The following is a 12358-nucleotide window of genomic DNA, read 5'->3' on the forward strand; positions in this document are numbered from 1 at the left end:
AACAGTGAAATAATTCAAGAGTTATATTTCTGAATGTGAAATAGCAAGGGATTTGGGGACATCATCATCTACGATATCTATGACATCACAAACTGCAAGACCACTGCTGTGTTTGATCCACTCACACCTCTACCACCACGCCAGTCTCCACCACCCAAATCACACCAGCTCTGTGGTCGTCTTGTGGGGGTGGGGGTCCTGACCATAGAAGATCAGGGGGAAAGGGGACAAAAAGTATGCAGAGCAACAGGTGGCCCAGTCTGTAATTGTAGAACTACAAAGGGCTTCTCTCTCTCTCTCTCTCTCTCTCTCTCTCTCTCTCTCTCTCTCTCTCTCTTCTTTCTATATTAAAAATGTTATTTTAAATATGTAACACATGTAACGTAACTCAACATTGTAACTTAGAGAAACAGAGCCCTATTTATTTGTGTTGTTTGTGTTTATTGTGAAAGTTAACAGAAACAAAATGATAAACAGACTTTTGTTAATATTCCACAGACAAACAGGAGGAAGACCACCTTATGGAAGTTAACCATTTTAAACAAACGTATATATTTTAAAACTAATATTAATCTGAAACTGGGAAGAGAACAGCACTCCACTAAGACTCACTAGGTGGCGCCAGAGAGCTACTTTTGTACACAATCTGGAAGCAAACTAGTGAAAGTAAATCTGAGTGAAAGACTGGATGAAGCAAGAATGTCACAAAGAAAAAGCGTGACGCTTGTAGTGACATAAGATAGACATTCAGCACTTTAGCTGTCTCTCAGAAACGTAACCAACTGCAAACTAAAAGAGCCGGCAGAACCACGTGGTCTCTTTTACATTAAACACTGTATTTTCTGAACCTTCTGAGGTAGAAACTCCCATCAAACACACAACCCTTATCTGTCAGGTGTGTACTGACCTCCTTCTCAAACCTTAGCAGTACGTACAACTTGACGTCAACGGTGGCCTCCATTTTGTGACGCGCCGGACACTCTTCTGAAGCAAAACATAAAGCCATTCTAAACCTGCAGGTGGTGGCTTTGGTTCTCACGCCAGAATCAAAGGTTCTGTGGGAAAAAAACAAAACAAAACAAAACACAGGCCTCATTAATAATTAATGAGAGATAAATAAAGAATATTTGAAAAACTCGGACGAATCTATGCATCTCCACTTTTTTGGTCATGTGACGCCAGCTGCTGTAAACGTTGTATTAAAAGTTAACGGACCAATAGAAATGCTGCAGGATAACTCCTTCTATTTAGTTACCAATGATGGAGGCTGATGGATGTTCTGGCGTTCTGTGTTCAGTTCAGTGGAGGCTAGTGCAGGGTCTGTCTGGTGTTCTGGCTCTAGTTTAGTAGCAGCTGATGGAGGGTGTATTTGGTGTTCTCTCTGCAATTCAGTGGAGGCTGATGGAGGATGTGTTTCCTGTTCTGTGTCCAGTGGAGGGTCAATGTTGTGTTCTCTCTCTCTATTTAAGTGGCGGCTGATGAAGGGTCTAGCTGGTGTTGTTTACCTAGTTCAGTGGAGGGTCTATTTTATGTTCTCTGTCAGCGTCGTCTAGTGGAGGCTGATTAGTTTTGCGTTTGTTTACTGAGAGCTGGTGGAGCTGCAGTTGGTCAGGATCTGCAGCGTTTGTGGAACTGTCACAGCGTCGTTAATCTGCTCATTAGAGACCACTGAGATGCAATGTTGCGTGTAATGGCCCATTGCTTTAACAATCTGTCTGATGAGCTGCTCGGTTACAGTATGCTGCCGTGGCAACCACAGACCATAACAAGTTGCAAACAAACGGGAAACACTTCTAGAAATGTTCCTAGACACACATCGGCCTTTCAGCGTACGCCTTCTGCTGGTGCTTCCTCAGGCATTTGTTGACCGATGTTGTGATGTGGGTCTAAGGCTGTAATACACAACACAGACGTTAGACTGGAGCAAAAAAACGTTTCCTCAAATTAAAGTTAAAAATATAAATAAAAAACAAACCCCAGTTAACGGTGACACACATTCGGTGCTAAATATTTAAACGTGTTGACGGCCTCCCTCTCTGTCAAACCCCAAACCATCAGTCTTCACCACAAGTGACACATGAACAAAACTGCCCTCTAGTGGACGCTCCTGAATCATATCAAAACCGACTGATCAGTGGGAACCCTACAAAACGATGCAAGACAGGTCCGTAACAGCCCAGCTAATAACGGCTAATTATTTCGATAAATGTGGAGCGATATTAGGTCAGCGATCTATAAGAGCAAAGTCAGACAAACACGAGAGCGCCAACTAAGCGAAACCTCCTCATGCAACAGAGGGAGAAGAAGACATCAGCGCCAGAGAGTGCAGAAACGCAGACAGCTGGTGTGCAGGGCATGGCTGGAGGGCACGGCGTGAAGCCTGGCTGTCTGCATACACAGACGCAAGCAGGAGGAATCACTGCAGCGCTGCTAGACATGACAGCTCATCATAACTCAACCATGACAAGCCTCAGAAACACACATCAAGCTCCCAGACAGAGAGAACAGCCGCTACATCAAACCAGCAGCAGCATGCCATCAAACACAGCTCACGGGACAGGTAGGTGGAGGGCTGAATAGATTAATCAAAATCGTCATGCGGACTATGGGTTATGATCTTGTTAATACTACAAAGCTATTTAAATCACGTGAAACTGATGTCAGTAAATATCATCTTTTAAATAGGGTTTCCTAAACTCACTGATTGTGCCTTTAAACTGACCAGAGTGTGCCTGGCTTCAGGGCATACGGGCTAAGACTTCTACCTGCACAGGCATCAGCAGGTTTTACAGATGGACTCCAGTGGCTGACAAAGAAAAGCCCTTCATCTGACACAGGGACAGCAACCTGGCACACACACACACACACACCTCCTACTCGCCTGCTCGTCTGTGTGCGTTGGCACGGCCTGGGCACTGCCCATCTGCCCGGTTCGGCCCGACGTGCCCCTGAACAGCGACCTGCGGCGAGAGCCGGGCCCACGCAGGTCCACCAATTTAGTTTGTCCTTCTGCCGTCTGCTGATGTTTCAATACAGACAGGACGCTGCGGTGTATGGACAAGCGTATATCATCGCTGTTGAAACAGTAACTCAGCTCCGAAAGTGACTTTACCTTTAAGTACTTTGGAAAGAAGTCATTTGGAACCGTTTCTATTGGGCCGTTCATCATCAAACTTCCTGCGACTTTTTTATTTTGTTTTTAATCCACATTCTTCCTTTGTTCCAGAGTTTTATTCGTTCTAAACCTATATCTGAGGAAATCTCCCACAATGCATTTGGTGCTGTCTGTAGTGTGGAGAAGAGGAGTTCATATTCCTGGACTTCCTCAGCTAATTTGACTGGACCAATCACAGTTGTTGTGGTCTGTGTCACTGCGGTGTGTTTTTAATTTTCTGGGAAGGGGCACATCAGGCTAAAGAGTGAGGTACGACATAGGGTTCGTGTCTACATGCCACCTACGTGTTGCTTACGGGATAGGTTTGACACAGGACCTATAAATTGGCCTTTAGTCAGTCATGTTTAGCAGGCTGAAATTCTCCACTAGGGGGCAGTAATACTCTATGTCTTTGTGTTTAGGTATAACGACATAAGACCAATACACAAACCTTATTGTTTGACTGGTTGGTGACTGTTGTTGAGCTGCCTGAATGTGTCGCGTCCATAGGATTGTGTCCGAGTAAAAGTGACCACTCTGGAGCCTTTGTTCGCCTGTGCTGGAACCCACACACTCATACCATCGTCTTTCTCCTGAGAACACAGTGAAAGCTTAGGTAAGTATTTACAATTTCAATATTAGGTCTGAAAAAATAAATCAGGGCACAATATTGGTCAGAATTATGCCTTAGCTGACTGCAGTAGTCTTTCTATGCGTCTGTCTTTGATAAGTATTGCTGACCAAAACATAGGACCAAGGCACAACATCGCCCTCTGGTGGAGTGCAGAGTTCAGATATCTAATGGAACCTGGACACGAGAGCGTATAATGTGAGGATACCTAGTTTGGATGCTGAAATAAAGTGGTTTGAAACTTACATAACCTCTAGTCAAAACTAATAACAGTGTAGATAATATAGACAATACACTACTAGCACTGCGGAGTGTAACGATCCGGCTTCTGCACACTACACCAGTGCCAGGCTTTCAGGCTTTGGAGCTTTGTCCTGGAATGACAACACTTCACTAATTCCCCATCCGCCTTCACTCACTGCTTTGTGTCCTCCGTTAGCGAGAACGCTATCATTCCTGACGCGAAAATAATTAATTTCCCTTATCTGCAGCTTAGCTCTTCAAGCCAAATCCGCCTAACTGGCAACTCTTTATTCACAGGTATTACTGACACATTGACTCACACCCACACACACTCCTAAAGACACATACACACATACTCTAAAGATTAATTGCATGTCTTCTGGGGTTGACGTCCATTACAGAACACCTGAAAGATCCACGATAGAGCGCAGAGAGAGAGAGAGAGAGAGAAAGAGAAAGAGCGAGATAACATTGTTAGAGGGGCGCAGAATGATGGAGAAACAACGTCCCGGGGCAGCATCGCTCTGATCCTGCTTTCACACACTTGCCAAAGCAGACGCATCGATTCTGCTGTCTGTGGGGCTTTCTCTGTTTTAAAAAAAAGGAGAAAAAAAAAGAAACACCCCCACCTCTCCCCTCTACCTCTATTAAGACTGACACTGTGTTATCTTCATCGCTACACAAAGCTCTGTCCCAGAAGAGCTCAAGAAAACAGAGGCAGAAAGAGCTTAAAGCCATGGTTGGCCAGATATTTACACACTATACTTCTTTACTCAGACGTAGATCATCGGTGAAAACGTTGTTAATTAAAATTCATTAGTGTCCAGTTACGGAAAAGTTCCTCAAGTCAAGGTCTGGAACAGCAAAATGTCCAACTTACTTTATGATGTTGTAGTTGCTGTTGACATTACTGCTTTCCCCCACTAGCTTTGTGTTAGCGCCACCCTCCTCCACTCGCGCCCTAACTAGCAAGCTGATTAGCTCACTTTGCTGGAGGGTGTGACTTCACCCATAACCCGCAAGCTGACTGGCTATTATTGCTGGAGGGCGGGACTTTATCCATAATCAGACGCCATATTCAGCATTAGCACACACTTTAGTACCGAATGTGTCCCAAAAAAATAAGCGTCCCCAAAAACGTGCCCAGGACAGCGGTGTCGGGAGCCCTGCCCTGTGTGTGTGTGTGTGTGTGTGTGTCATTTACTCAACACACAGTGCTCATGAGTAATGTCATGTGTGCTGTGTACAATGCATGTGATTGGTCTGAGTTTCCTGGACTGATAAACCGTAACAGCTAGCAATGTTACACCAGTTAAAATAAACACTCCATTATAGGTCCAGGTCCAGAAAGGACAACGTCTGGGCGCGAACCTGGATCGTGTTCAGCTATTAATGACCACTTCTCTAGAACTATGAGGCTAAAGTAGTTAAAAAAGACTGTATAAATCACTACACTTTTGTTATTTTTTTAACAAACTGGTGTGATTTGAAGCAAATGTGCAACAGTCATACAAAAAGTAAGTTATAATCAGCACTGAACATTCTGTAAATTGTGCTTGTGGAGAAGAGCGAGAGGAGGAGACGGACTGGACTCCAGGGGTCACCCTTTACTTTTGAAGTGATCATAAAGCTACAGGGTAACCTTCTGAACATGTGAGGGCTGTCAGTGTCGTCTACAGAGAGAGAAAGAGAGGGAGAGACAGAGATGAGCAAAGCTAATTACCTCCAGTCTGCTGTGCTTCACCACTCTCACTTTCAATGGCAAGTCTTTCACCATCCTCTTTCTCAACTTCCTGCTTCTCCTCCTATGCTTTTCTCCAGTTCCTTCACAAACAAGCTCAGCGGTGAGACTGTGGGCTAATGGTGCTGGAGGGTAGCCTTGTTTAGAACGAGGCTTGAGGAGAGGAGGGAGTAACAGGGAAGGTTGCTGCTGCTGCCGCCGTCCACACTTCTGGGGATTTGAGTGACTCTTTGAGTTAAAGGAGCATCGCTGCTGATGCTGAGGTAGATTTGAGGTGGGTGTCTCTGGAAGGTTTGGGATGCTCCTGATCTGCTTGTTACCCTGTGGTTTCTGAGGATATTGCAGGGGCGTCTGGTCTTGCTGGCCCTTGAAATTCACAAAACATTTATGTTTCTATACGTAATAAGCTTTACTTCCAGAGGACCACCCTGTGCCTTTTTTGTACCTTTTTTTCCAAGAGTGTTGGGGAAACATCCTGGAGTTTCTCCTGCCTCTGTTTCCATCTGTTCTGAGCTTGCATGTGTCTCCTCTTCTCTTTCTGAAGATTGAGCTTCTCTCTCAGTCGCTTCTGCTTCTCTAATTGCAGCTGGTACCACACCGTAACACCATCCTCATCCTCACCAGCCTTGTTCTGGCAGGGAGTGTCTTTATCATCGTCACCAACGCCACACTGGAAAAAAGAAACACGTCTAACGTTACAAATGTGCACTTTTATTCAGGATGCACTGATTATACGATTTTGATTTGCCTGATTACGTAAACACCGTAAGCCCGAGTTCTTTCATAAGCACTTGAATATTGCATGTGTACGTCAATGCCTTTGCCCCTTCCCACCCTCGTTTAGCCCACAGTGTAAACAAACCCATCTTTGTTGCCTGAAAGATTTAATCACGATCTGATATTGAGATCAGAAATGATTAAAAAAAATGTGTAGGTAGTGACAGATGAACTGCCACTGGTGATACCTTTTGCTGTCACTCTGTTGGTCCCCTCAAAGGCACATCATTGTACCTTACTGTAACTGATTTTAAATTTGTGTTGATTTCAAATGCCTCGTGTAATCTCCATATCTCTATAATGCTATTCGAAAAGTACATTTTTCTTCCTGAAAGTGTACGTACCGATCCAGCGTTGCTACTCCAGGACCAGTGTTACTGGAGACACACTGCTCAAATAAATGAATCTTCATTAGAAGATAGAGAAAACCATCTCTGCCGAGATCTAGTGATGCTCTGGCGCTGATATCTGGGCATAACTGAAGGGGAAAGTGCAGATAGTGCTGGAGTTGATTGATTTGCAGCACAAGCCTCTGAAAGAGCTTCGACAGCAGCTATTGATCCGGCCAGCGCTGTATTGTCCAGGCTAATAATTGGGTGTAATGAACAGCCTTCAGTGAGTCGCCCTGACCTTGAGCTGAGAGAGAGAGAGAGTGTGAGTGTGTGTGTGTAAGAGAGAGAGAGAGAGAGAGAGAGAGAGAGAATGAAAGGCTCTATTAACACAATCACTTTCCAAGTGGGGGAAGTGAAAGGCTCTATTAATGCAAATCAGAGAGAAAAAGTGAGAAGTACAAAAGGCACCAATCCAGAGAAAGAAAAACAGAAAGCAAGAGAGATGGACAGGGAAAGGGGATCAGAGATGGAAGAGAAAAAAAGAGAGTGCAAGGAAGAGAGAGAGAGGGTAAATGGACTGAAAAGAGAAAGTGTGTGTGAGAGCGCGAGAGAGAGATTGAAGTATCTGCCAGGTGTCAAGTTCTCACTTTTAAACCACGAGTCCCACAGTGCCGTTTATTGCAAATTATGAAGTACACCGAGGTCCAGGAAGACTGTCTCACTCCATTTTTTCTTTCCCTCCCTCTCCCCTCCTTTCCCTGCTTACTCTCTCTCTCCCTCACCTCCTTCGTCTCCTCTTCCATTTCCCCCTTCTTTTCCTCGCAGAGTAAACTCTGAGAAGAGTGGGGGTCCTCCCTGACCTCTTGACCCTGACTCTTCCCTGTGAGCTCTGGCTCTGGTGCAACTCTGGCACACGCTCCATCCCTGGCAGCGCCGGGCATCCCCCTGGCAACGGCCCCGGCAACCGCCCTGGCAACGGCCCCGGCAACCGCCCTGGCAACAGGCCGGACCTGAGCGGCGGGAGTGGGTGTGGGACGAGCGGTGGTAATGAAGGAAGTGTTTTGGGCCAAAACAGGAGGATCACTCAGAACATGGGCAGAGTTTGGAGAAATCTGGGTCTGAATGGCCAGAGACATGAATGAAGACATAAAGTGTATTAAATATTATCTGAAACATTCATACCACGACCAAGAAATGGATTAGTGGTTACAGATAATTAAAAGAATGAATGAATGATTGAAACATTCGTTACATACAGTATACATATATATATATATATATATATATGAATGTGAATTTTTATGGTATATAACATAATTACATTAATAATTTAGTAATTAGGCGGCACGGTGGTGCCTGGAGGTTGTGGGTTCGAGTCCCGCTCCGGGTGACTGTCTGTGAGGAGTGTGGTGTGTTCTCCCTGTGTCTGGGTGGGTTTCCTCCGGGTGACTGTCTGTGAGGAGTGTGGTGTGTTCTCCCTGTGTCTACATGGGTTTCCTCCGGGTGACTGTCTGTGAGGAGTGTGGTGTGTTCTCCCTGTGTCTGTGTGGGTTTTCTCTGGGTGCTCCGGTTTCTTCCCGCAGTCCAAAAACACACGTTGGTAGGTGGATTGGCGACTCAAAAGTGTCCGTAGGTGTGAGTGAATGTATGAGTGTGTGTTGCCCTGTGAAGGACTGGCGCCCCCTCCAGGGTGTATTCCCTCCTTGCGCCCAATGATTCCAGGTAGGCTCTGGACCCACCGCGACCCTGAACTGGATAAGGGTTACAGATAATGAATGGATGAATTTAGTAATTATACATATTCTAGATATGTTTTAATACATATGTGATCACATCCATATAAACTGTCTAAAAATTTGTAGACACCCTTTATAATTGAATTCAGCTTCACCCAGTTATTGACACACACTGTACACTGAACACAGACAGCTTTAATGAACATGAAAAAAACTGTTCCCAGGCCATTGCAATTCCTTACCATTCTGGGCCTGATGACTGCACAGTTAAGAGGGTCGGGGAGGATCTGAGGGCTGCTCTGTGATTGGATGCTCGGAAATCCTAGGTGGCCAGGATGAGGGGCTTGCATGGAGCTTGCAGATGATTGGTTAACGTGTGGTTTTGGGTGGAGTAGAGTCTGAGCTGGCAGCTGGGTCTGGTCTGGAGGGAAAGGCTGGTTCACACATCGCTGAGTCTTCAGCGGGAGGAACTGCACCTTAGAAAAGAAGGAGCAGAATCACGTCACTCTCCATGTTTGTGTTCTGTTATTAATTGCAAAGACAATCAGCATTTTTGAGCATATGTAAAACAACTACACATTTAAGGTGACAAGCAGCTGCAAATTACACTGCTAGACAAATGATTGAATTTCTTTTATTTGACAATATTTCACCATGGGCAGGAGGGTGTCATTGCAGTAGGTAGTGTGGCTGCCACACAGCCCCAGGGTTGTGGGGTCCAGGAACTGACCCTGACTTTTGTATCCTCCACATACATGTGTTGATGGGTTGATTGGTTTATACACAGATTTATCTAATTTTATATGAATGATATGTAATTATTATCTTTATAAACCTTGCACAGGACACATTTTATTTTTCATTATTACTCATGGGGCCATTTATTCAGAAATCTGTAATTATTTAAAACACAATCCAGCAATAACTGTGTATTTGGATTTTCAAAGTCTCAGGCATTGTGTTTGACCCTATAAGACTTTGACCCCCGTCTTTATCTCAACCACTAGAGGGCACTGTAGTCTATAGTGTAGTTCACTTGCTCCTGAGCCACAAAACACACTGACCTCCAAGACCTCTAAAAAGATACACATTAAAGTGCAAGTGAAGGGTTCCTTCTTAAAGTTGGCAGCTGGAGAACCGGGAAAGCTTTAGGATCTCAGCCAATTTTAATGGGTTATGCATTTTCTGAATGTAATAAATTGTAATTTATTAATACACTGAAAAAATGAGTGTGACTCCTGCGCATTGCTATTATAGACATTTTTATTATGTCGAGTTTTTGTTGTGTTTTATCAAATATGTTCAAATCAGCAGAAATATTTGTGAACTTTTGTCCAAACTTTTAACAGGTGACTGGCCTCAGTACCTTCTCCTTTGTGTTTCTGCTGGACACTGGTTGGAGGGATGCTCCTCCAGCGATACACAGGAATGATTGGGGTGGTTTTTTAATGGTGGGCAAGCCCCTGTCTTTCTGTGGAGAGCAGCAGGGTCCCCAGGGGTGTGCTGGGATGAGGCCACAGAGCAGGGGAGCACTGTCCGGCTCCAAGCTGAAGAGCTGCTGACTGAACATATGCTGCTCTGGGGACACCGGGGAGGAGGACAAGAGACAGGGAAAAAAAAGAGGGAAAAAAACAGGAAGTGAACATATTGCTGTGTTTTTGCTGATCTAATGTGACAACTCTACCTCTGTTAGCTCCTCAGGAGAGAGAGAGAGAGAGAGAGAGAGAGACAGAGAGATGAGTGAAAAAGACAAAGACTAACAGTAAAGAAACCAAAAAAATAAATTGTTAATAAAAATAGTAAAACAGAAAAGGAAACAATGAATGTAAAGAAACTAAAAACTTGAGAAAATTGAAAGATAAAAAGAGAATTACAGAGAGTAACAAAATCTCAGTTTTGTATCACACTGTTGAGAATGTTAGCGCTTCAACAGAGGTCACTGTTCTCCGGTGAGTTATAAATATCATCCTCAGAGTTCTCGAGCTCTGTCCCTAAAGGACACTGCCTCGGGTGGACGCACCGGGCAGCAGATGGCCACAACGCTCACAGGAAACACAACAGCGTGTGGATCTGTGCTCTACACACACACACACACACACACACACACACACACACACACACACACACACACACACCTAACTACAGAAGCCCACTCCTCAGGGAAACACACCCTTCACACTAGAGCACTACCACTTGGGGAAAAGATCCAACAGAAATTGTTCAGGCCAAGATTGTAACGCTAATGCTAACTGCATTAGCGACAGTGCTACAACACTAAACAACTCGAGTTACAGATGAGTTTCTTTGGGAATTCAAACAGTGAATAACAACTTACAGACAAGTTACACTTCAGACACAAACAACAGTCATTATTTCCCCTCAAAGACATCTTTCCACATTAAAAGTCGCAGAGCCTCTGAATGTAATCAATGCAGAGAGAACTGTGTTTCCCATTCACAGACATTCCCTTTAAAGCAAGTCTAGGTAAGATTTGTTATTTTTGATCCTGGGCTCCTCTACAGCACAGTCCTGAAACCAAGACTGCCAGTGAGGGAGAAGGGTGTGTGGTTTCCTGTCTGCGTCCAAAAGTTACATAGTGCAGTTTCTGCAGTGCTGTACCTGAAGTAGCAACGACAGAGGGTCTGCTCTGACTGTTACTAGTTAATGACACATTACAACCAATTTAAAGCTGTAGTTTTAAGGTTAAAATACTACCTAGTGTTGCTTTAAGTAGCCTCATAAATGAACATGAAAACATTTAGTGAAATATATACAGGGCTCATAGTGTTTAATGCTTTTAAGAATATAGTCATATTACCTTAGTCACTTCTACTGATGGTGTCAAATGTATGTAAGCTGCATTTGGAATCGCTCCCTAATTTAGAAACAGTGCACTATTATGTCAGCCATTTTGTGAAATCTCAGATGTAGCTGGGTCACTATGGGGCACATTGTAGAAGACACACAATGCACTGCAAATTGTAGCATAGAGAGGCTGCACAATACACAGTGCATCACTAAGATTTACATGAAGAAGTAGTAGAGGTTAATGTAGTGCTGTAAATGATTTTTTGGTCGTTGTTGTAGTAAGATCACTGTGTAGCAAATGCGGAGCAAATGTGGAGAAAAGTGAATGAGTTGAGTGAGAAGAAAAATCTTCTGAATGAGGCTAAGAGGAAACTAAGTAGCAACGATGTGTGAGATAATGAACTAAAATGTACGGTCCTGGTCTCACCTGTGTGGACTCCCAATGGGTCGATCTGTACCTGGAGACGTCTAGAAGAGTCTGCATCGTCCTGTCAAACACAAACACACGTTTTCATACAAATATTTTAGGGCAAAATGTTGGTGGACACTTTCTTAATATATAATATGCACATTTTGATGACCCGGGTGTTCAGCTACACACACATCTCACATAATCTTCATAGTAAAGCATTGTACAGGTGTGTCCATCCTCAGGCTTGTGGTCTGAAGGGATGTAACAACACTGAACATTGTGACTGCACTAGCTCATCAGTATACAAATGTGTGTGTTGCTGCCATTCAATGCTGAGTGATCTATAAAGGAGGGCTTAATTTCTCTGGTTGTCACTCAAGTAGCTGAATATGTTTTTAAATCTTGTGTTTTATGACCGATTTGTGAGCTTAACCTTGCTGAAGGCTGCTGAACTCGGAAGTGTGGCTCACTGGCTGACGTCACAGCGCAATCCCATCAAGGCCCTCACATGAAGAATACGATAA

General features: G+C 44.2%; 1 protein-coding gene across 1 annotated transcript; it reads right to left on the reverse strand.

Moving 5' to 3' along the window:
• Positions 1-685: 685 nt before the first annotated feature.
• Positions 686-12053, reverse strand: LOC136676056 (uncharacterized). Its single transcript, XM_066652908.1, has 8 exons — positions 12033-12053; positions 11850-11910; positions 9981-10192; positions 8857-9090; positions 6215-6439; positions 5752-6135; positions 3606-3747; positions 686-1055 (listed from the first exon to the last, which is right to left on the reverse strand). Exons 1-7 carry the CDS (start codon positions 12051-12053, stop codon positions 3607-3609), a joined length of 1278 nt encoding a protein of 425 aa, XP_066509005.1. The 3' UTR covers positions 686-1055; position 3606.
• Between the last annotated feature and the right edge of the window lie 305 nt (positions 12054-12358).

The sequence above is a fragment of the Hoplias malabaricus genome, chromosome X1, assembly GCF_029633855.1.
Source record: "Hoplias malabaricus isolate fHopMal1 chromosome X1, fHopMal1.hap1, whole genome shotgun sequence".
Classification (NCBI taxonomy): domain Eukaryota; kingdom Metazoa; phylum Chordata; class Actinopteri; order Characiformes; family Erythrinidae; genus Hoplias; species Hoplias malabaricus.